Source organism: Electrophorus electricus, chromosome 13 (assembly GCF_041902795.1).
Source record: "Electrophorus electricus isolate QZ-2024a chromosome 13, ASM4190279v1, whole genome shotgun sequence".
Classification (NCBI taxonomy): Eukaryota; Metazoa; Chordata; class Actinopteri; order Gymnotiformes; family Gymnotidae; genus Electrophorus; species Electrophorus electricus.
The window spans coordinates 17020144-17044938 of NC_137509.1; the positions used below are offsets into that span (position 1 = coordinate 17020144).

The 24795-nt window shown below is 39.6% G+C and overlaps 1 protein-coding gene across 2 annotated transcripts; it reads right to left on the reverse strand.

Annotated features, from left to right (window-relative positions):
- Positions 1 to 611: 611 nt before the first annotated feature.
- colec12 (collectin sub-family member 12) lies at positions 612 to 24359 on the reverse strand. Of its 2 annotated transcripts, XM_081694624.1 has the most exons (10): positions 23694 to 24358; positions 20530 to 20580; positions 8605 to 8727; positions 5388 to 5474; positions 4232 to 5275; positions 3605 to 4132; positions 2011 to 2153; positions 1678 to 1787; positions 1420 to 1562; positions 612 to 1297 (listed from the first exon to the last, which is right to left on the reverse strand). In XM_081694624.1, exons 1-10 carry the CDS (start codon positions 23698 to 23700, stop codon positions 1278 to 1280), a joined length of 2256 nt encoding a protein of 751 aa, XP_081550750.1. In that variant the 5' UTR covers positions 23701 to 24358; the 3' UTR covers positions 612 to 1277. The 2 variants fall into 2 exon arrangements, with proteins under 2 accessions (XP_081550750.1, XP_081550751.1); XM_081694625.1 differs by lacking the exon at positions 8605 to 8727 and having other exon boundaries at positions 23694 to 24359.
- Between the last annotated feature and the right edge of the window lie 436 nt (positions 24360 to 24795).

The following is a 24795-nucleotide window of genomic DNA, read 5'->3' on the forward strand; positions in this document are numbered from 1 at the left end:
TAATAAAGAGGACTAGTAGGGATATACAGGAAGAAAGAGAGATATTTTGTTTACGTCCTCAACTTTGGGGAGGGACATGCTAACCCCCCCCCCCCCACACACACACACACACCTCCAGAGAGAAAGAGAAAAAAACTACACATTTGATTTAATAACATGTTTCATGCTACACATTCAGTGTTTATGTCTGTGCACAGGTCATTGTTGAAAGTTAGACAATGCGACTAAAAGGATTCAATGTACTCTACGCTGTAGACATAATTTGGCCTACAGAACGTGTTGTCTTGCTGTGCAAAGACAAAACATGGCAGATAAAAATGTGATGCATAAAACAACAAGCAAAGTGTTAACTCATGTAGGTTATAGCAAAATTTCTACATTTTCATGACAATGTTTTCCAATAACTTTCATAATACAATCAAAGTTCCCAAACTTATAGAAAACTTGTAGAAAAGGCCAGGAATTAGTTGACCATTTCCTGAGCACAAGGTCTCATTCAAGGTATCCTACAATATGTGGTAATTCCATCAGGCCTATACAGTCAATCACATTAAAGATCATAAACATATTTTCACTTGCAACAAAATAATTCACATTATATCTTAGAAAAGTAATGAAAAATATTTGCTATATTTTATTTCAGATAAAATCAACTTAGGCTACCTTTTATGATGGTTACATCTATACACCAAATGCATGTTCAAACTATTTTATACATATGTACTGTATATATTTGAAAGATTGTAGGGATCCATTCATCATACATTATATCACTGAGATTTCAAATTTTATAAAAAATCACAAAAAATGTAACCTAGTACTTGTGTGAAAAACAGCCTGTTTACAATTATTGAAATTATTGCTTTATACTGTGTGTAGCTTATGACATTAGGAGATTCTAGTTTGCTGCATAGTTCATTATATTGCACTAGATTACTGTCGGATAAATTTTATATCATTAAGTAAAAAGATTTATAAAAGCTATTTACAATTGTATATTTAAAATACATTACAGCTTTTCCATTTTTATATCATATTTAGACATGAACATGACTGGTAATATGTATGTCTAATTGTACAACAGTTTGCGACCTCGACAAATTGCTGATTATTGCCGATTTGTTGTTGTCTTCTTTCCTGTCCAACAGCTATCACTGAAATTGTCTCTTGGCAAGGCCATGTTGGTCCTTGTATTGGAAGGAAGTCATGCAACAGAGGCCACTTGAGCAATCTCCCTGATTGTCATATCCAGTCTTCTCTTAGCTCAGCAATGTTTGCTATAAAACTGGAACCATTTCTGTAGAAAACAATGATGAATTTAAGCTTTTCCATGGAGTGAGTAAACAAACAGTTTTTGGTGTACAGTAGTTTTCAAATAGAATAAACATATCATAGGTTGTCTGTGAAATGATCACATACTCTCAACAGTACGTTCACAAATAAATCCAATGCGATCCGTGCAGAAGAAGTCATTCCAGTTGGCCTCATGAATGAGCCCTGCACAGTCCTCGCCCTCTTCATGGCCGTGGCTCCAGTTATCAGGCTGGCCTTGTTTCCAATTCCTAGTGGGGGACGCATACATTGGGAAGAGCTACTGTATGTAATAGGTTCACAAAGAGACTGGTGCACAAATAGTTAAAGTAAATGTGTTGGTATGTATGTGTAAATGTTGCTCACGTAAAGGTGGGGAGTGTTCCATCTACCCATCTCCAGATGTTTTCCTCTACAATGTCTGTAAGACCCAGCCAAAAGTAACCCTTTCCTGCAATTTGCTTCCGTATCCAAAGCTGGTACAAAACAGATTTATATATGTATTCCAGTACATGAAAATACATTTCTATTAAATAGGTTTTGAGCAGAAGCACTTCAGACATTCCAAAAAAAACCAAAAAACAAAACAAAAACCAGATAAAGCAGTGTTTGAATTAAACTAGCTTTAACCTGAATCCAGAAAACTAGATTGGAACTAGTAAAATACAGTTAAATATAGAAATCTAACACAAAACCTACCTGCTCATCCTCATCCCTAATAATAAGCATAGAAGAGGTCTTGTTTTTGCATGTTTCTTTTGTCTCAGCAAAACTCAGTCTCTCTGAAGGAGCTGAGAAGTAGTAGCATTTGTCTCTGTAGCTCTTCCATTGAGGTGAACATCCTAAGGAGGAAAAGGAAAACAAAAGATGTCATGTTTTATATCCTTGAAAAAAATGCACAAAAAATGATAAATTAGACATTGTTATAGCAGCTCACGATGACACAATGAAAACACAATGAAATGTCTTATGAATGCAATTATATGCAACATTTGTTATGTTATATATGTAGGTTAAAGTCTAATTTACATCCATAAAAATTTAGTGCTCTGCACAAGTACTGACAGCCCTGGTACACATGAGTGAAAATGCGCTGTAAAAACACTTTTCTTCATCTTTCATTCAAATTATTAACAAAATATAAGATATAGCCTTTATTTGAAGTACAATGATTGAAATGGAAAAACCTAAATCTTTTCATGAAATAAATCTTTACTCAAATCTGTGTGCCTCAATTGTTGGCACCCCTTCATTTACTATATTATGCAACTTCCCCTCTGACTCTTCTCCTATACTGCTTAATGAGATCGGAGAACACATAGCAAAGGATCCGAGTCCATTCAATCAAATCCTTAAGTTTTCAAGGTCCTGCTTGTGCACCCTGCTCTTTGCATTAATTCACAAGCCCACAACATCGCAGATCCACCACCAAATTTCACAGTGGGAATAAAGTATTTTTCTGCATATGATGTTTGTTGCCACAAAAGATCTATTTTGGTCTCATCTGAATTCAGTCCCACAAAGGTCAAGTAGCATCAGGCAAACTGTGGGCATCTGGGTTTGTTTATCCTTGACATCAGAGACTTTCTTTTGGCAAATCCCCCAAACAACTTGTGGTTATGTATGGCATCTGATTACATTTTGACTCCAAGATCTAATGTCTGCAATTCTTCAGCTGTGATTCTTGCAGATTATTTGGTCCATGCTGAATTTAAACCATCCTCCAAAACAAAGTATATTCCCCATCCATATTTTATGTTTTAAGATTCACTGTAGTGATTAGGAACACCCAAAAGGTCATGAATTCCTATTTCACTAGGGTTTACATATGAGGCCAAATTCCCTTAATTTTCCAACACTCCATCAAGACCATCAAGACCAGAGAATACATCACTTACATTTCCACTGTCAGGACTAAAACTAAGAGGTTTACAGCAACTGGAGAGTCTAAGAATATGCCTGGACATTTGTCTATATTGACACTACACACAATTAGATTTCATTCATAAAAATGTCTAGGGGTGCCATCAATTTCGGCACTTGTGGGTTGTAAAAGATATTTTTTTCATGATAATATTTCTATTTCAATCATTGCTCTTCAAATAATTTGAAAGAAATAAAAGGATAAGCAATAGCTACTGTTTGTTATAATCTGCTGTTTACAAGGGGTATCAATATTTGTGGAGGGCACTGTATTTTAGAGCAAAGGTGCTAGTCTGTGCTGTCAATTTTGATACAATTTTTAACAAACTTCAAGATTACAAAGGTTCTCTTATAAAGTAAAAGGTTTTACCTGGTGCATTGGAGGGAGGGGGTTCTTGGACTTGGCGGGACACTGAACTTTGTGGTCCTACTGGGGGCAAAGATTTTGCCACTTGGGGAGGAGGTCTACTTGGTCCAGGTGGTCCAGGTGGTCCAGGTGGTCCAGATGGTCCATGAGGACCAACAGGGCCAGCTGGCCCCGGTGGTCCTTGTGGTCCTTCAGGTCCTGCTTGGCCTGTGGGACCTGGTGGCCCCTGGGGTCCCTGAGACCCTGGCTGACCATCTCTGCCAGCAAGCCCAGGCAGACCAGGGTCACCCTTGTCTCCTGGAGGCCCAGCCCTACCCCCTGATCCTCGGGAGCCCTTTGACCCAGGATTTCCTCTTGGTCCAGGGGGTCCTTGGAAGCCTGAGACCCCTTGAGGTCCATGCATCCCTTTGTCTCCTTTAGGCCCTGGTATACCCGGTGCACCTTTTTCCCCAACATCACCTTTCTCACCTGTTTTCCCTGCAGGCCCCTGGGGTCCTCTATCCCCACGAGGGCCTCTAGGACCAGGGGGTCCTGTAAACAGAATATCATTAATTAAAGAATATCATTAATTAAAATTCCATCATTTCTCATTACTAAACCAAACATTCTAGGAACAGATGAAACCACTACCTTGAAGAATGGTGAAGTTGGTGATTAGTTGCGAGTGTTTGCTGTCCACCAGTTTCATCTCCTCCATGACTATGGAGAGGCTGCTCACTTCCTTGTCGAGCCTAGTGGTGAGCTCCTCTTGTTGGGCTTTGAGCTCAGTGCTGTCTGCCCTGGCCTCCAGTACACTGCTGTTAAGGGATACCAGTAGGTCTGAGTGCCATGTCAATGTTTTTGCACAGCTGCGAAGGCCATTCAGGTCAGTGCTGATGGCTCCCAGCAGCTGTGTAGCAAAGCTGACATTCCCTGTGATGCGGTCCATGTCTTGCTCATTGTGGTCCAGGCGTGCCTCTAAAGCATCAAACCTGTTGGAGGTGGCATTGTCATGGTCTCGCTGCCGGTCCATGAGCTCATGCAGACTTTGGTCATGACTATCAGTGACAGCTGAGGCATTCTGTACTTGCTCAGATAGAGAGCCAAGCTGAGAGGACATGTCCTCCAGAGCATCACTGTTAGAGCGGGCCAGCACTGAGTTGTTAGCAGCGAGTGCCTGGAGATTCTGCACCTTCTCCCTTAGCCAGTCAGCATCAGATTTAGTTTGCCTGGATACCTGCTGCAAACTCTGGTAGTCATTCTTCAGCTTCTGGACTGCTTGGCTGGTGTCCTCCACTGACCTCTGGAGGGAGCTGATGAGGTTCCTCTGCTGGCTCTGGGTGAAGTTAAGAGTATTGATGCTGTGGGTGGATCGGCTCTGCTCTCTTGTCTGCTCCTCCAGCTCCAATTGTAGCCGTTCTGTGTCCTTCTTCAGCCCACCAATCAGGTTGTTGTATGTGTTCAGGGTGTAGTTGACATTGCGGATGGTGTTTGCATTGTTCTCCAGAAGCTCCTTTAGTGAAAGGTGTCCATTCTGCATGATCTCCCCTGCCCGCTGTAGCTCTTCCAGAGTTGCCCTATTGCTAGATGCATTCAGGGCGATATCATTAATTTGGTTCTGCAATGTCTGGATGTCTGTTTTAAAGGACATTATTTCACTTGTGGCATTCTCTGACTTTTCACCAGTCTGATCATCTGCATGTAAAAGTGTACATCAAAAATTAACCATTAACCAAGCATGTATAAATGGCACAAAACAGAATGCCTTTCATGACTTGGGTTTATAGTGTTAGCAGATGGAACTCACCAAGCTTCTTTAGGTCTGTTTCCACAGCAATGATTTTACCTCCATAGTTCTCCATCCCTTCAGTCACACTGTCCATCTTCTGGACCACTGGAAAACACACAGCAGAAAATCAGCAGATGAGACCAAAAATTAGACCAAACAAAAGCCCACTTGCTTAAACAAGAATTGGACACAGACATGAACCATACATAATTCAGATGCAGTTTTGTGTCCAGATATTCTTGAGGAAGTTACATCAATAGACACTTTAGAGAGAGGGCCAAAAATTAAATTAAGAGAAAGAGACGCTTCTTCTCCTGCAACAGGCAGACCCCACGGCAGATTCACAAGCCAATGGTGAACATATGGATGCACACACTGACAGCATAAACACATTCCACATGCCCAGTCTCATGCAGGAAATCCATGACATTTAATTTCCTCTGGAATGTATAGTGGCCACTCAGGGGTCACACTCTGACTGTTTGGGTGCCTCCTGAGCCACACCGCTGATTCCTACCCGTCTCTCTGGCACCAGTCCTGCTGTTTTTCACCCTGTTTTCTTGTTTTCACATCACTGTGAAAACATAACTGTTTTCTACTAGAGAAAATGCACTCTTCCAATATTTGTTGTATGCTAATGGAGCGATAAAACAGCAAGAACCATAACAGGACATTGCAAACCACAAAATAAATTGTTCATGAACTGGCTAAGGCACATACCATACAGCTTTCTCCTAGATAGGTCTTAGATACTGTAATTCTAGTGAATGATCCTTGTCACATTTATATAGTCTTATATATTTGGACAGGAACTTCCTACCAACTTCACATTCCTGCATTTGGAAGATTAATTTTTGTATAAACCAGAAAATGGCTGGAATTATATCTCAAAACATCTTATGAACTAGACCAGAACTCATAATTAACTCAAAGGTTATTATTCAGTAAATATATCAAAACTAATATGAAAAGTATGCATCAACATGAGTGAGGAATGAGAGGCTGCTGCCAGTGATAGGATACTGGAGTGAAAGGACTCAAGACTGAATGGCCTAAGCCTCAATAACAACTGAAGCCCTTAACATTGAACAACGACATGCTTGTCTTTTTATCAGATATAAACATTTCCAAACTGTGTTCTGCGATCTTTTAGTTTAGTTGTGTGGTGAATCTTTGGTATTATTCTTGCCTCTACTTCCTCCATGCATTTCAATGTCAGTGGGAATGTTTTCATACTGTCTTTGTAAAGCAGCAATTGTTTTTTTGAATTTGTATTATTTCCCTTTGTGTCCAAAATGACATCTACTACAGCTCTTAGATATTGTTACAAAGCACATTTTCTCTAACTGGTAGAGTATTAGGAAATATGATAGAGGTATCCTATCAGAGGTATCCTTAATGGAAGCAAAATATGAATGAAAAAGAGAGCAGAACATATTGGTTCATCCATTATTTACACTTCCTGTTTTTGTCTTTTTCTGATGTGTTATTCAGTAGGGCTTTGCAAAACAAACTGAAACCCATCCAAGATGTTGAGTGTTATCATTCCAGACAGCACTTGTGTAACCAAACACATAATGATAACATGCTTGGTGGAACAACAGAACATGGAGGTCCATTTCAAAGGCTTACTGGTTCGCCACGCACTGGGATCAGTGGGGGGTCTGAGCTGTCTCATTTTGTCTCTCTCTCCTTATCTCCCACCATTAGTTTTTGTGGGAGTATTTTTGGGCTAAGCTTAATGACAAGGCTTAAAATTCAACCTAATGACGAGTTATTTGAAACCGTGGACCATTTACATTTATGGCATTTAGCTGACACTTTTATCCAAGATTATGACTGAATACAACTTGAGCAATTGATGGTTAAGGGTCTTGCTCAGGGGCCTAACCGTGGCAACTTGGTGGTGGTGGGGCTTGAACTGGCAACCTTCCGATTACAAGTCAAGTAAATGTTGTGACATAAGGTCACAAAAATAAAGAAGATACTGTTTGATATTAAATGAGATTTAAAAAAACCTTGTATAATAAGCAAACAGGTTTATGACTAAACTAGGAAGAGGGTCAAGACAGTGAGATGGATAACAGGTGATATTTAGTATTGCGTTTACCCAAAGCAACTTACAATTAGGACTGAGTACAACTTGAGGGTTAAAGGTCTTGCTCAGGGGCCAAACAGTAGCAACTTGGCAGTGGTGGGGTTTGAACTAGCAACTTTCCAACTACAAGTCAAGTACCTTAACCAGTGAGCTACTGCTGCTCGTTAGTGAGCTACCACTGCCTGTTACAATGAATTATGATTCCCTGGATTCCCTTTCAGCATGAACGCTATAAACCCTTAAATGGTTTGAGGCTAACTGAAGGCTAAGTTGTATACAAAATCAGTACAATAGGCAACATATTATGGGCATATTATGGGCATGTCAAGCCTTAGCACATTGGGTAAATGGTTATTGCTGTGATTTAGAAGGGAGAACAGCAGAGAAAAAAGTCAAGTACTACTTCAGAGTATAATTGTAACAAATATGAATGCTCAGATTTCTTCAAGTTAATGAAATAGTTAGAATCTAGTTTCTAACTAGTTTCTTCTTTGCAGAACACCTGTACATGACAACTCATACATTTTGTTCATATTTAGGAGAAATTTCTAAGTACAAGAAAGTTGGCGTGAGTTCTTTTAAATCTCTTTAAATTTAGTAATGCAATTTAGGAATGCATTTGTTTATACAAGTGGTTCTGGCCCAAGGCCCAATGTTTAAAAGTCATATTAAGCCTTACACATAATTTATGAATTAGACATAATTCACAATGCAGGGTTTAACAATGTGTCAAGCTCTCTTGGAGAATATAGAAGGCATATGCCACTATAATGACCATGAAGAGATAATGCTTAGAAAAAAAAATTATATATCTGCCTTATGTCAAATTAGAAGAAGAAAAACAAAAACTGCAGAAGACATACAGCATTTAGACATAAATATTCTGACAAACTGGAAGTTTTCTGACAAATATCGTTTGGCTGTAGTATAAACACACAGCATGTTTGGATGGAAGTTTTTGTGATCTTCTAAACATGGGACTGTATTACACAATCACTGGAACACATCATGGAATACATGTTGGCTTACTAGTCTTGTTTCCTGGAATGTTTGTGAATGGAAGAGCATCAATTTTCATACGAAAAGAATATCTTTTCAAATCAACTGACATAAGTGAGTAAAAGGGAGTGGTCATACCTTTGTATCCTAAGACAGCCACAGCTATAGTGAGCAATGCACAAAGGACATAGAGGAGAGCAATGGCTGCCCTAAGAGCCCAGTCATTCCTACATCTGCTGCATTCATTTCCTTCCTGGATACCTGTGCGAGAAGGAACCGTAGCAGTGTGTTAGATGAAAGTAGATGACCCATTAGATGACAGCATGACTGATGAAAATGCAGCTTCTATGCAATCACTCGATGGCCAAACTGGAGTTTGTGAAGCTTTTGGTTCTTCTGCAGAATCTTACAGTTGCATGTCGCATCACTTAACCGCTTGAGTTAAGTGCCAAGTTTCAGAGGCCAAGACTAGTGTGCAGGCCAGACCTGATCTGAACTTTCCTCAGCTACTGAGCAAATTGTAGAATCTTATGGGGAAAAAAGTCAAAATTTGCAAATGTGATCATATTCCCAGCATTCAGGAACATCTTATCATCTGTATTCATGAGAGCAGAAACCAGGGTTATTGTTGTTGTTTTTTCACTAAGTGAGGTTTGAAGTGATGTACTTGCAAAGAAATGGTTTGTTTGTTTGTTTTGTTTGGCCAAACACAGACTTCCCTATCATCCACTCTTTATGGTCTTTTGGCTAATGCTGGATGGCTAGCAATCATGACTAAGTAGGCTAACCTCCAGCATCCACAATGTCCTGTCTTCTGCTTATATGTCTTATATGACAAAGTTACGGTGTGAGTCTACTTGCAAGACTTCTTTCATCTGGATTGTCAGTTAATAAAACTCGGGGCAGCGAAGGGGTTTAAGCGTCCAAGGGAGGAGTCATGTGGAGCCGATGCTGATGCAGTCAGGCTTCAGTAAATAAATAGCCAAATGTCCAACCACAGGCTCACCTACTACACATTTAGACATTCCACAGCTGGCCGGAGGTCTACTACCACCCCAGTTCAATAGTAATGTGAGCTTTTGTAGGCAGATGGTCACAGTGGCAGCCCTGGCATGCAGATTGTGCTCTAATGAAAGCCCCAGGAGGGAGAGGAAGGGGATGAAGGCGGCAGGTTGTTGTGGGGGGTTGGACCATGTTCTTGGACCCACACATCTGTGTAAACATTGCGGGCGAGCTCTAACCATGGCCCCGGATGTGGGGACTGCAGCCTCCAGGGGATCCCATTTACGTTGAGGGTGATAGGGGGTGGGGGTGGGAACAACCACCCCTCCCCCAGGGCTTATCATCTAAGAGCAGTTTAAAATCACTGTGTAAACAAGCAGTTGTTACCAAACAAAGGGAGAGAGATTTAAGGAAATGTGTTTACTTCCATGTTTGGTCCACTGGAAGAAAACTATTTTCCCAGCCTTCCATTCTCCCAGCATTCATTGATTAATATGTAAATTAGCATGATAATTTGTGTAACCCTGGTTGTCAGTATATTAAGAGAATATTAAACAGACTTTCACAATTCTGATATGAGCTACTTTCATATATTGACAGAGCCATGTTAACAAAATACAGAAACCTGATCAATTCAGGAGTCAGAAGCTAATCTTCCTGTCCAACTGTAACATTTATACACAATGCACAGACACACACACATATTTGCACACGTGACACTGCTATGCACATCTACACACTTTGGTTTAACTATTAATCCTGGAGAGGAAAGCTACACTTAAACGTAAACTTCTACATAAAGTCTTTGCACCCTATTTGCAAAGGCTACTAACTGACCATGCTGGGGCAACAGGGTTTGGGCTAGGAAATTTCCCAAGAGAACATAAATACTAGAGGTGCTTGCACAGGGATATAGAAAGCCTTACACTCTGAGCAGCAAAATCGAAGTTGGAAGAGTAACATCTGTCATCTTAATCACAAATAAGAATCGGATCTGTGATTTAAACAATAAATGTGGCAGAGCATAGAGTCAAACATTCTGAACTTATGAACAGAAGAAAAAGTTTAAAATATGAAATAAAATGTTTTGAACTTGGTGGAGTCGGCCAAGAGTCGTGTGGTGGCTGTGGTGCTAGCTGAGACGGAACAAATAATAAACACAGTAGTGAGAGGTGCAGAAAAAGAGAGAGAGCAAAGACAGGAGCAAGAAAGAGAAAGAAGGCTGAGGTTCACATTAATGCGTGTAAAACAGCTGTGGTGCATTTGGACTCAGGAAGTCGGTCAGGGTGAATTCCTGTACTGTGCTTGTTTTTTGTTTTTTTTTCCCTGTACCTGAAGTAAGAGCCTAGTCATACAAAACACTGCTGGTGGAAATTTCCATGGCAACAAAAAAAAAAAAAGAAGCTCTACCACACTAAAGATCCTGGGTAAAGATGCTGAGCAAACATGCTTTTAGGGCCAAATGTATAACTGACAGATCTCCCAAGTCAATACAGAGAAGAAAAAAATGTCAGCACATAACGCATACAAACCACTAAAGAGAAATAAAGGGTTATATTTTACCTTTGTTATTTTAATGACAGTCTATTTCTCTATTAAAGCATACAGTTTATTTGTCATGGAAATATGGACTTGCATTGCTACTAAAATGATGTGTGTCTAGATTAATTGATATTATGTGACTGATTCATAACAAGAAAAAAAAGTGGTATTTCCCCTGCTGTATATGTATTTTCAGGATTGAATTAGTTTGCATAATGAGCATACCAAAAGCATATAGATAGGAAATTTCCTTTAAAGAACATTTATTTTGAAAACCTTCTGGAAGTGTTGGCAATTTTCATTAAATAGCATTGTTCACATGTTACTAATACAGCAATTTAAGCACTTCTTGAGGGCTTTCTTTAAAAAACTGGACCTTTCAAATCACAGACACCAAACAAAAAGGTGCTATCTTAACCCAATTTCTAGCTGCATGGCTTGTTGTGTTTCTCTGATGACTGACTGATTGAAACCCTGGACAGTGTCCAGCAGCTTCTAGTGGGCAAGCACAAGTGCTTGTTTTTCAACCTGGTTTGTAAATGAAGGCAACCCAATATGAAGCCCTAGATATTTGATTCTAGATCAAAATGTTTTGGTACACCCTGGTTGTGGCTGTATGGAGCTCTCTGAGGCAGTTCTGCAGCCAGGCTCTCTCTGGCCTGAGTGGAGCAGGCTCCAGGGAGACATGGAGCTGGAAGAGAACCAGGAGCATCATGTTAGGCACCAGAAGTGTTACAATGCTATAGAGGGTGATCTGGCACCCCTGCAGCACCCCATTATAGAACTAACGAAGGCTGGAAAGTTTACACACATGGTCTCTTAGTAACGTCAGACACCGCTGTCAAAACGTTCACCCTTCCAGTTAATCTCCTTAAAATCTGATTAAATTCAACACAGCAGTGCCTGACAGTGCCAACAGTGCTGCTTTCAAGAGCTTTTGCTGGGCACACAAGAAACATACCTTGGAACAATATATACAGTTATTACATACAATTATTAGTCTGGTTGACTGAGAACTATTCATGGCCTACAATATTATTTGCGGAATCTGTATTTTGGTTGTATTTTTTAGTCTTTCAAATTTGTGACATTAGATCAAGCAAGTGTGGCTTCAGCACAAGCATAAAAAGCTTTACAAAAATACATTTTTTAAAATTCTGATCATTACACATCTCCCAAATTGACAGCAGATCATTGCAAAACCACATGCCCTCAACTCATCTCAGTGGAGTACATTTACTCTATCTCTCTCCCACATGCATCCACCAATCGCTTGGTGGAATGTTAACAGGCAGGCACTTACAAAAATGGGAAATAACCACAAAGACAAATTACCACACCATTATGTCAGTAAACCCCTCTACTGCACTGCACGGCACTGCTAGCTTGTAGCACAAACTCTGTTTCTAACATCCTGCTTTTTTTTCTCCACTTTTCTTGACTCCAAGCAGGTTTATGACTCTTTAAACAGGACGGGCCTCATAAGCCATCTGGAGCTCATTAAGCCAAGCGCAAATCAAAGGATACTTAAGAACATTTGATACATTGCCCCACTATGCCAAGGACTAGGGAATAAACATCTAAAATGACAATTCAAATTCTGACAAGGATGCCATAAGGGTTTCAGTAAATGACACCTTTTTGGGTGCTGGCATCACCTATGGTTGAAATGATAGACTTAGCCTCAGTGGTGGAAGGATGCGTCATTGCATGTAACCTGCAATGGAAGAACTGATTGCATAGGTAACCCAAGCAAACCTGCCATGTAAGTGTCTAAGATGCAAGCTCCTATAACGACAGGAATGGCTCAGGTTCACACAGGATGCAGGGGAAAAGCATTTAATTATTTGGCCTATTTTGAGTAATATGATTGGTTTTATTAAAATATGCTGTGTGATTTTGTCAACAGTACATATTACACTAAGAAAGATGATCCTTCTAGCAGATAGGATAGGAGCTACACTGATGGATTTTTGAATTGGTGTATAAGTACTTGTTTACTGACATTCATTGAGTTACAACTCCATGCTAAATTAACTACTTGTTTTATTAGTCTTCAAGTTTCTAATCACAAAACAGATAAATCAATACAGAGTATACTAGGGGGGAAAGCGTCCTCATGGTCCCGTCCTCGTGGTCCCTTATGACATCAGCAAACAAAAGAAATAAAGAAGGAGGGATAGAAGAGGAGGAGGAGGAGGAGGAGGAAGAAGAAGGAGTCTTTGCACGAGTTCAGGCAAATAGGCTCTTGCCTAACATACTGGCACAGTTACTTGTCCATGTGCAGATTGTTTTTCAGCTAAGATAGCTTCCATATGCAATCAAGACCATGTGAGAAAAAAAGATCTGGCTAAATACCATGAGGATTTCTGTGAGTTTTAGTGGCAGAATGGTCTGAGGGAAGAACACCACCATTTTGACATCTTTCAGTGATGCAACTATTGAGCAATCGAGAGGACAGACAGCAGAGCAGCAAACAGCAGAGTCCACTGTGATAGGCTTCAGTCTGGATCAGCATCAGGTTGTGAGGTGTGGAGGTGATGATATCTGGCCCCCGCAAGAGAAACTGTCCCGCATTTTCCTAAGATATAAACCTTCAAAAGACTCATTTAAACTAGCCCATAATTGCTGTGATTCAGTTTTGTGTTTGTTTTTATATATATTTTGTATGTGGAGTTGTTTTCTTATGCATGCATGTATGGAATCCCAAGCCAAGTGTCCTACAAAATGGGACAATAAAGTAAACCCTAATTTAAAACTAGTCCAAAGAGAAGGCAGAAAAGGGGAGGTGCAGAAAATCTTACACTAAAACAAAACTGATTCAAGATGAGCCAGACACACATATTCTAATGAAAATCAGGAAGTCAAAACTCCAAAGTGAAATGCCTTAGGTCTAACAGCTAAAAACCAGACGCTACTCTTGTAAATTGGCCTAAAAGACCACTAAAAGAAATATAATTCTCAAAACGTAAACATTTACTGCATAGTACCTCAGTTATTTGAACCATGTTTTTTCCAAGATCACAATTGCAAGAGCTTGGAACCTGAGGGGCATTTTGAGTTTTATGTATATATATCCAATTAAAGCTCTTGACATCAATCTAATGGCAAAAAGATCAGATACACACGATAAACCAATTTATAATAAATTATGATAACGTGTTAATAAACACAGACGGTACAATGTATAGCTGAAATGTACTCTCCTGTAAAAGTGATCAAATGACCCATATTTCCCTCTGGTTCCAAGCCCTCGAGATATATATATATATATTTATTTTTATTTTTTTGTTTGTTTTGTTTTTTTTGGTTTTTTTTGGGACTGCTTTAGAAAACTACATTTTTCCTTATACATTAAAGTCTTTAAAACTATATCCTATGTCCTGCATTCATCCAGTAATGTGTTATTATGCAGGTGGGGAGTGTTTTCAGTGGACTAGAGTCCTGATGAGAGATCTTATCTATGCACTGCCTTTGCCTTCCTCTACATATGCGCACTCAACATCATGGAGGCCAAAAATGTTTTTAATGGAGCTGCACAGTATGCTGCATCCCCCCCTCACAAACTCCAACCATGCCTCCCCCTTGCTTCTGAGATAGCACATTAGCATGAGATCATTTCCAGTAAAGTGGGACCACATGCCTTGCTACGAGGGGCCTTGTTACAATATAGGCCTGAGGGGCACATGCCATCATGATCACCCAGAGCCCTACGGGACAGCTAACCACCCATTCCAGCAGTGCTCTCATTAGTCTCAAAGTCCAAGAGATCCATCAGGCTCACCATGGTCCACTAACAGCTCAATCAACTGCTTAATGGCCTAGGTAATATGCCTGTACCTATAGTTAAACAAGGAATAACTGATATAACATATCATGCTCATGGGAGCAAAGTTTACATTAAAGTGAGTCCAATGGGACTAATATTAATGACCTCAGTGATAGAGAGCATATTAGGAAATAAAAAAGTTCCCTTTTTCAATCATTCATGGTTGTGGTTTTTGAAGTGCCTGAGGGGAATGTGTACGTCAGGGGCTAGTGAAAAGAACACTCGGCACAAATGCCTAGATGGATTTCTACTCCAGCACATCACCATGCTCTTGACAGCCATGTGATATCATTCCTCAGCTTTATGTCATTTTGGCAGATCTAAACAGCTTACTCATTCACCCATTAGCAAAGCTTGGGCTCATAGCCTAGAACATTGATAGCAGGTTAAGGACGAAATGGTCACTGTAAGTGAGAAATGAGAATTATTTTAAATGGCCAACATTAAAATCATGCAAAACTGCAAGCATTTCTCTCTGAAGACATAAGAGGGAGGGACTGTTCATACACCCAGAGAATTTGTTAAGGTCAGGTTACGATTGGGGTAGTTACAGGGACATCCATAAAACTCACATTAATTTATTCGGACATTCAACTGCACCGAGATAACTCTTGTTGTATGAAAAAGTGATTGATAGGACATTTTGGCATTTTCTACATGTATTGTGACACCATTCGTGAGATTCCTGTAAACTGCTGCCTTATTCTCTGGAGAGTATGATCTCAGTGAATCAGATGGTTTGAGAATAAGCCTGGTAAAAATTAGCATGAAATGATTAAGAACACAAAATGACATTGGACAAAATACCACAAATCAGGGAAATAAACTGTCCTCTTAGGAAATCATATGTAGAGTGATTCAAAACAATTCAACACTTGTTGCAATGAAATCCAAGACACACCAAGGACTATTATTAAAGCCATTTAGGAATTTGCCACATACTTTCTTATTCAGCAAAGACAAATGGAGCAAAACCCTTGGGTGTTGTTCAGAAACTTTCAGCTGTGCAGAACCTTACAGAAGCAGCTGGGGTTTATGCACAAGGCCTGGGATGCAGCATGGAGGTTTGGAGGTTTGGAGCAGGAGATGTTCATGCCAGTGGGTGGCCCAGAGAATGGGCCTCACGCCCTGACTCAGCGCATGGCCCCTGGAGCACTTTAAGGCTGAGAGTTACTGTGGCAACTGTCCCCCATCTTACGCAAAGCAAAGACCCTGAAGAGCAGAGTGTCATAAACTGATCAGTACTGCAAAGCCCTCAAACAAATGCAGACCTCAAGCATGTGTGCTGCCTCACACTAATGCACAGTGCCACGAACCCTAAAGAAGAGTGGAACCACATTACCTATTACCTGAGCTGACCAGATCAGTGATCTGGAAAAAAACTGTAAAAAAAAAAAAAACAAGCTTCATTGTAGTATTCAGATGGTCCCAATGTACAGGACTTGAGAGACATGACCATGCATATAACGAGAGAAAAACACTGATTTGAGATTTGCTTGCATAAATACAGTCTTACTGTATTTACAGTCTTACTGTATTTACTGATTCAGAGCTTCTTCAAGAAGCTTATGTAAATATATTAACTTGCAAACAGCTCAACAGAACAACTAATGCAATGCTTGACTATTGATTACTGTTTCAAGCAGTACAATTTAATTTTTTCCCCTCACATCTTCAAAAAACATTGAAGAGAAAAATCTGAATGAATAAAGCATGAGGCAAAGTAATGCTGTGACTCTAGTCCTTTGGACACTAAAAGTCAGGAAAGTTTAAGCAACAAAGGTCCAGTGACACCAGGTCTGAAAATGGGATCTCCAGTAAGCAGTGCCTTTGACTCTGAACAGAGCAAAAGGAAAAATACACATCTATCTTTCACTCACACTCTTTTTTCCCCATTCTTTTTTTCAGGCCAGGAAGCATGGAGTTGATTTTGGCCAGTGTAAGAGCCAAAAGACTTTCATTAATATATCAGACACAGAGCAGCACTTTGGCCCTGCAAAAGAAAGGAAAGCGGCGAGCTCCATCACTAACATATGTGTTGTTTTTGACTTGGTGCCAGACCCTGCTGAGGAGGAGAAGCACTGGATCCATCCATCACAGGAGTGCGACACCCTATCATATGACAGCTTGTTATAGAGGTGCCCGCGTCCCTGGCAGAGGGCACCCCTGGAGGCCCACTGCTGTGATGGTCTGGCATAGGGAAGAGCCAGCCGAACCTAGTCTTCTCCGAGTCAGAGAGTGTACCTTTACCCAAGAGAGACATGTGGGAGTTTGCACCAGATGGGCTTTTTCATACCTTGGATTTATATTCATTTGTTCAGTGCAAAGTGTAAGAGATTCCTGGGTGACCCTGATTCATTTGAGGAGACCACCACTCTAGTGACCACTCCACTTCCTGACCTCTGCACCCTCCTTTGGGCATGTGTCCAGATGTTCTGAGAACAAGCTGGTTTTAAAAGATAGGGAGTATTTATCCCTCCATCGTTGTGGCCCTTGTTTTGTTATTCCTTAAACGGCGATTGCACAACTTACACTACTGCTCTGCAGGATAACAAACACATACTTTTGTGGCCGCGTATTTGTCCTTTCTCAAGAGCCTGCACTGAGAGCTTCAGCAAGAGAGCCTCTGAGGACTAAAACTGGCCTGACCCAGCAATGACCCTAGCCATTTTAAACTGTTGCCCTCTCCAGAACCCTTATGGCCCAAGTCATGTATTTCCTGCTGTGCATGTGTCTTTTGCTCATGGGCTTGACTCAAACCACAGGCATTACTAATGCTCTGTCTTCCACTGAGAGTTGCATGTTCCATTCTCCTGATTCTGATCTGTGCACTCATTTGTATGACACAGTCCATTTACAAATTGGTTTTAGGCTCTTTGCTCATTCATTTCAAAATGGCTCTTGGTACAATCTGGAGAGCTTCCTCCTGAATGATTATCAAAAAGCCATGTAAGAGAAGGCTAAAATCTTGGAGAGCCCCTGGAAGTTAACCTGAAATACTCTGTGACTTGAAAGATAAAATAATGTTCTCACTGCTTGTTTGCCCCCATCTGCATTTTTCTGAACTTATACTGAGAGCATGTATATAGCATATTTCATCTTAACATTATCACTCAAGATTACACAAAGACCCTAAGAAAGGTGTTATAAATCAGTGCACTGCAAACATTCACGCCCATCACTAAGGTTGGGGTAAAGCTGATTGCTATGAGTTTAACACACACCTTTGCACATTAATCTCCATTGTAAAAACCTTCTTCAACCAGCCAAAGGAAATTACATAGTCGATGAGTTATAAACGCAGATATCAATTTTCGGTGTCAGACCCAATAAAAAAATCTTATTTACCCTCAGTGAGGCCACTGGGATGGATTTCTGAATTTCTGAATTCTGAAACTAAATCTGTTCATCTTAGTAGTTCTTCCCCAAATGAACATTATTATAAAAATCTGACTGTATTATGCAAAAAGCACTCAGGTTTTACACAATTTTTTATTGTTTTTAGTTACCCTAATTGTTTCAGTTAAAACTACCCCAGAAAGCATATTTGCATAAGATATTCAGATGAAACAATGAACAAGAGGTTTTGACTAGATGTGGGTGCTTTGACCCTTAAACTGAAGTATGAAGATGGAAAACTGCAATGCCAACAGGTATGTCAGATCCAAAAAGCCATCTTTGAGTATTTATCTTTGGTGCAGTGAGAGGGACTGAATATTTTCCATGCTTCCTTACCCATATCTCAACTGTCTCCTGGAGAAGGCCTGCACCACTATGCTGAGTATTGGCCGGTGGGTCAGGGGCCCTTACAGGGCCCGCACCCCCACAGCTTTTCACTCCAAAGTTGGAGCCCCACCGCCAGACTCCCACAACCAGCAGTCCCAGTCACCCACCTACCTCGACTTCACAGCCACCCAGCCAGATGTGTGAGCTGCTGCTAAACAAATGTCTGCAATGGGTGCAGGAAACAGATCAGCAGCTCTTCAAATTGGGAGATAATCTGTCTCAGGGAAACCACCTTTTCAAAGTGCATGTAAGGGGCCAAGTAGTGGATCAGATTACTCCTGCCAGTGTGATCGTGCTATGTACACGCAGTGCTAATACCTATGGGTGAAAGGCTGGTTAATGAAGTGTTGATGGAAATCCATCACATGGCACAGACCATGAATTAACACCCAGTGACATACGACTTAAGTGTGGAAATGGCTGACATTTGCTTTCTGTACCAGTCACCCAGAGAGATGGACTGCAGTTACAAACAGTTTGAGTTTGAGGTCTGTATAGGACAGGGCATTTAGGAATTAGTAGGCTGCTCTTTCTGTGGCCTAAAAGGATATGGTGTCATGGGGAACTGCATTCTAAAACAGTATCAATATCGGAACAAATCCTGAGCTATATTTTTCCAAAATATGTTTCAAAAGAGCAAAATCAAGCATTAAAAACACGTCTCATATTTAAAACAAAAGATAAATGGAGTGACAAAACACAAATTACATTTAGAACTTTCCATAAGCACCTATTGTAGTGTACTCACCTTGCTACGTAGCATTGGCATTTGGTAAATGTGTATGCTATGATTTTATAGGCACTCTTGCTGGGACTACGTACTAAACAAAAAATCCCACACTATTTAACACCTACATCATCACTGCAAAGCATCGTGCCTTTACATGCAAAACACACTAGAACACAGACCCACACACCATGGCTGTCAGTGCCTGATTCTGAAAATCTGATGCACGTGTGTAAATCATGCCTGTAACAGAGTTCACCTGGGCTCTCAATCAAAACCACTTGCAGGCTACAATTAGACAGACCACAGTGCATGTTCTGCCAAAACATGCAACTTGGTGATCTCCTGACAATTTAGAAAAGCATAATGAGATTATTTTCAGTCATTATTATGACATTCGTACAAACAGCTACACAGTTCCCCAGGTGTTTATCTTTCAAACTCTGTCAGGCTCATGGACAAAACTACAGGGCACTGCATATGTCAGCTGGACTCTGCCTGTGAACAGAAATCCCAAACCTGTTAGAGATCTAGCAACACTGCATCTTTTCATTACGGGATAGAATAATATAGTATTGACCATACATTTGCTTTAACACATGACTAAAACAAGTTCTGTAGGTGATCCCAGTGCTTTGTGTTGTTTCAATGCACAGACAAAAACCCAATGCTACTCAGACCACCTACATTCATCCAACTATTAAATTACATACTTAACATGATTTGGTGCCGTAGTGGTTATGTCAAGCTTAGTTATGACCAGGGAAGTTTGCACTTTACACCTTTTGGTAAACTGACACACAATAAAATGTCTCACAAGATTTTTAAGCAATAAAGTTTCTTGTAGTTTATTATAAGGGCCACTGAAACTTGTAGATGGCCTGAGCTCTTGTCTGAAAGTCAGAAGATGGTTAAAAGATTAATGAACAGATATTAACTAAAAAGCCAGATTGCAGTCTGGCTATAATAACCCCGTGTTTATTATAATTATCTGCTTTACCTGTAAAACATAAACCACTTCTCAAACACTTCAATGACACCAAAGAGAAAAGAAACTAGAAGCCAGGCCTATATACATCCGATATATTTGCTCTCTGAAAGAATCCAAAAGAAAAATGTTTCTCAAGCCAAACACAGAAAGTCAAACACTTCTGGGTGGTCAGGAACTGCTACTCACCAAACCTTTTGTAGCCAAAGGACTGAACTTCCTCCTCATCATTGAAGTCGTCTACAGAAAGACAAGATGACAGTGTTAGGATATGGAAATCAGAGGCGGTTCAAGTTCATTATTAAGTTAATTTATTACTTGCACAAAAATCTCATTACCAGTAAAGACACCTGGGGAAAAAAGAGAAAGAGAATACATTTCATTTGCATACCAAATGGATTGGAAATGTCAAAAGCCCAAATTGTCAAAAAGAAGTTTCATTTTGGCAAAATAGTTATAAAATAAACTGGACAATTCTGGACCATACTCAATAAAAACTAGCATTGTTGGCTGTATTATAATAATATTATTATTATTATTCCAAGGTCACAAATACTTTGCTTAAGCCTGTGGTCTCCAGAATCAGACTATTTAAATAACACTGGCTAGAAAGTCAGTTCTAAGATTAACAAAATGACACCATACTCATTTCCTCTTCTGATTTTAAAGTTGAGTCTAGTGACCCTGAATGCAGCCAATCCAATGGTCTTTTATGTGAATGTTACACCCACAGGAAATCACATGGGTGACTCTAAGCACATTTACATGCCATCATTGGAGGGCAAAGAAAATAAAGAAAGCACTCACTTTTCTGAGTTCTAAAACTTAAAAAACATTTTTAGATCCTAAATCCACTGACACGCCCCCAAACACACACACACACACACACACACACACACACACACACACACACACACACACATACACACACACACACACACACACACAACCACATAAGCCCATTATCACCAGAATAGACATGTAGGCATTATCACTAGAACTGTAGTATAGTGTAATTCTCAAGAATTTAATGGTTGCATAACAGGTTTTAAGATGTTCTGAGAGTGACCATCCACTGCCCAGTGATATGGATACACAGTCATTTACCAGATAAACACATAAAAAGTGCACATCTCTGTTTCTTACATACATTTTGAGTGGAAAACAAACTTTGTAAGTTAGATTTAGTTTTTGCCTTAAAAGGAAGACTGCTTAAAAATGTGTAGTAATGCTAAGCCTGTGCTGAAAAATCACATCCTCAAAAAATATTTCTTGTTTGTTTGTTTGTAGTATTTCTGATACTCTTTGTTAAATTGTTTAGTTATTGAAAATTTGTTTTTAGACACAGTTTACACTGGAGATCAAGGAGTTTGATCTTGTTAAAACAGCATTCCATATGCATCTTATTTAAAATATCTGCTGAATGAGGGGTCACATTGAAGAAATTTAATCAAAATGGCCCAAATACTGTAGTTTGACAAAACAAGGCAACTGTTAATGAAATGAACTGTGAAAAAAAAAAAGTGATTAACAATTCAAAAGATATGTTTTCTCTAAACTCATATCAAAACAAGGCAGCTGTGAATTAAATGAACTGTGAAAAAGTGGATTACAATTCAAAAGACATGTTTACTCAAAACTCCAAAACCATAACTTAAACTCAAAACAGATCTGAATTTCATGAATATATAACTCATTTGTCAATTTCCTGGGTTTTAATGCCAAAATTATGTGAGTCTGGCATTTCCGTCATTATCCCAACATGGTGTCACGTGACCACCAATTCAGCCACAATTTACCTGAGGGACTTCTGCTGACTTCTTAAAAACTCTCTTTACAGAAAGAAATCACATAGCAAACTGAAGGATGTGGCAGGCAGAATCACTTTAGCTTACTTTTGTTGTGTATGAATGGTTGACTTCTTTTCTCATTTGCATTTTGGGTTAGTCCATATAAAACTAGTTCACACAGGAACAGGCCAAATGTTTACACACCAGAAACATTTACACAACATCCACGACTTGTATGATCTAGCTACGTGATTCTGTTAGTAAGAAATTCTCTTGATGAACTAAAATCTATTTTCCTCATTCAATATATAGCTTGCTTTGCTCCATTTCAGACCAGGATTTTACACCAGTAAATGTCTTAGGCACTCCAAATAGACAGTTAAACTGAAAGATCAAACATGTAAATGGAAATTGAAACATCAAAAAATGTTTCAATTCCCATTAACTAGGATTACAGAACACTGGGACGACAAGGCCGTGGACTGTGATGAGTTGAACACACACCGCTTAAGTACAGTAAAGGTTCAGCGGAAGTGAAGCTTCATCAGTGTTTTCCAGAAGATGGCAGTAGGATGCTCAGATATCTGATAAAGAGGTTTTCCGCAGATGCTTAGTCTAGTCGTAACAGAACGTAAAAGGTGATGTTAATGAACGCAAATAGGCTTGCAGCATAGAATATAAATCAGGCATATGTCGTCAAGTGTTTTGACGTATGAGAATTTGTACATTAACTATAATGTGTTATCTATAACTATAATGTTGTCTAACATACAGTCTAAATTTTATCCATTTGCAATGACATGTAAGAAAACTCGGTGAGTTGTGTAACTCTGCCGCTCCAGGTGGTCGCATCAAGATTCATAAAAAGGCTAACAATCGCAGATTAACATCAGGTTCTTGAAACACACTGGGTCTTTTCATTTAATTACATAACCCCGAGTCCTTTTCCCTCCACTGTTCACACACTCGCCTTTACTTATCCTTATATTTAACACCCCACCGTGTCTCTACAAGGGAATGAAGCTTAAATACTAATATTGATATATCTATTGAGTTTTAAACAGTACAAACTTTGTACTTTGTACTATGTACTGTTTAAAACTTAATTTAGACAAATACACGTGAAGAATAACTGTAAAACAATAGATTAAAATATGCGTTTCATATGTAGGCCTATTTATAAAAGTCTTATACAAGCGACCAGATGTTTTCTGTCTGGGTAATAAAAAATAGTCATAGTATGTGTAAACAGATTACACAATGGTCGCGTCAGTAAAACATTGTTGTATTTGCAGATTCTTATTTTAAATCTTAAATCTTATTTTAAGTCTTAAATCTGGACATGCGTCCAAACACACAGCCAACCAACCTTGACACCACGAGCAGTTAATCGCAACCAGATGTTACACACACAGGAGTAAAAGGCATTCTTCTCATAACGGAAAAAAAAAAAAAACACAATGGAGAAAAATACAAAGAAAAGCGTGGATTCGGTGCTTCGCTGCTCTTAGATTTAACTAAAACACAACATAGCACATCTGAAACACGTACTGCAAACCTTACCCTTCATCGTGGTAAATGGTGAGGCAACCTTGCTTAACGAGTTTGGCGTCAGTGATCACATCAATTGCATGACAAAACTATATTTCAAGAATTATTCCTAAATGCAAAATAAAAGATCTTGTCACCCCGTCCGATTCTTCTAGTTGCGACACGGTTCTAAGCGTCTTGACTCTGGAAAGTTTTCAGATGTCAGCAGTACACCTGAGACCTACGTTCACTTTATTGGTCTCCGTGACGCAGTTGTTGTGACAATTTGCACAAAACATAGACATCAGCGTATTAAAAAAGACGTTTCAAATGTAAAAGCTATCTTCTTCTCCATAAGAATGTATCCACGGTGAATAAGAATGGATGTATGTTAAGTAAGGATGCCTTCGTTACTGCGAGTTGGCTTCTGCCCTAGAGCCACAGAAAATCCGTAGGAAGGTCTGAGTCCGTAGGGTGTCTGCTGGACCACTTGTTTTTTACATCTGAGTGAAATTTTCTGCGCGTTGATTTTTAAAGGAAAACCAGGTGAAAACAACGCGGCACTACTCACTATGCCTCAGACGCGGCTGCGCATCTGGAGTTAACTTAAACCTCACAACCCATGGGAGGGTCCAAACACGTCGCAATACCCCATTTACTTTAAACGGGACTTATCACTCAAAAATATCATATATATTTATATCGCACGGGTATTGCTACAGTGCAGTACTAATATAACTTTCTCTGTTAATTCTAGGATCACCATTGCCAAATCCTACATATTCATTTTTTTTCTTTTACTGAAAATTAGGGAGTGTCCTGCTTTTTTTTTCCTCCCCTAGTTGGGCTGTTATGCACTTTCACTAAAACTTCTTATTTATGGCAACGTTTTGGAGCGCTCTCAACATCTGTGGTTAACTATGAAACCGTATTGCCTGCCAAGCGAAAAGTCTTCATCCTTCGCATGTGTTGATTGGGGCCTGGAATAGTTTTCACAATTGTTCCCTTCCCATTCCTTTTAATACCAACATTGTTCATTTTGTTCTCTTCGTGCATCAAACTATAATCCCTTTGCCTCTGGGGTCCATAATTAACTTCTCATTCTTCTGGGTGTTTCAGGAGCTCGTGATCCATT

What these genes read in the sequence shown, in the direction of transcription:
- colec12 (XM_081694624.1), bottom strand. An exon ending in TTAGGGATGAGGATGAGCAG is followed by an intron (nt 1,788 to 2,010) that starts GTAGGTTTTGTG and finishes GTTTTGTACCAG; the next exon opens with CTTTGGATACGGAAGCAAAT. An exon ending in GGAACACTCCCCACCTTTAC is followed by an intron (nt 1,563 to 1,677) that starts GTGAGCAACATT and finishes GTCCCCCACTAG; the next exon opens with GAATTGGAAACAAGGCCAGC.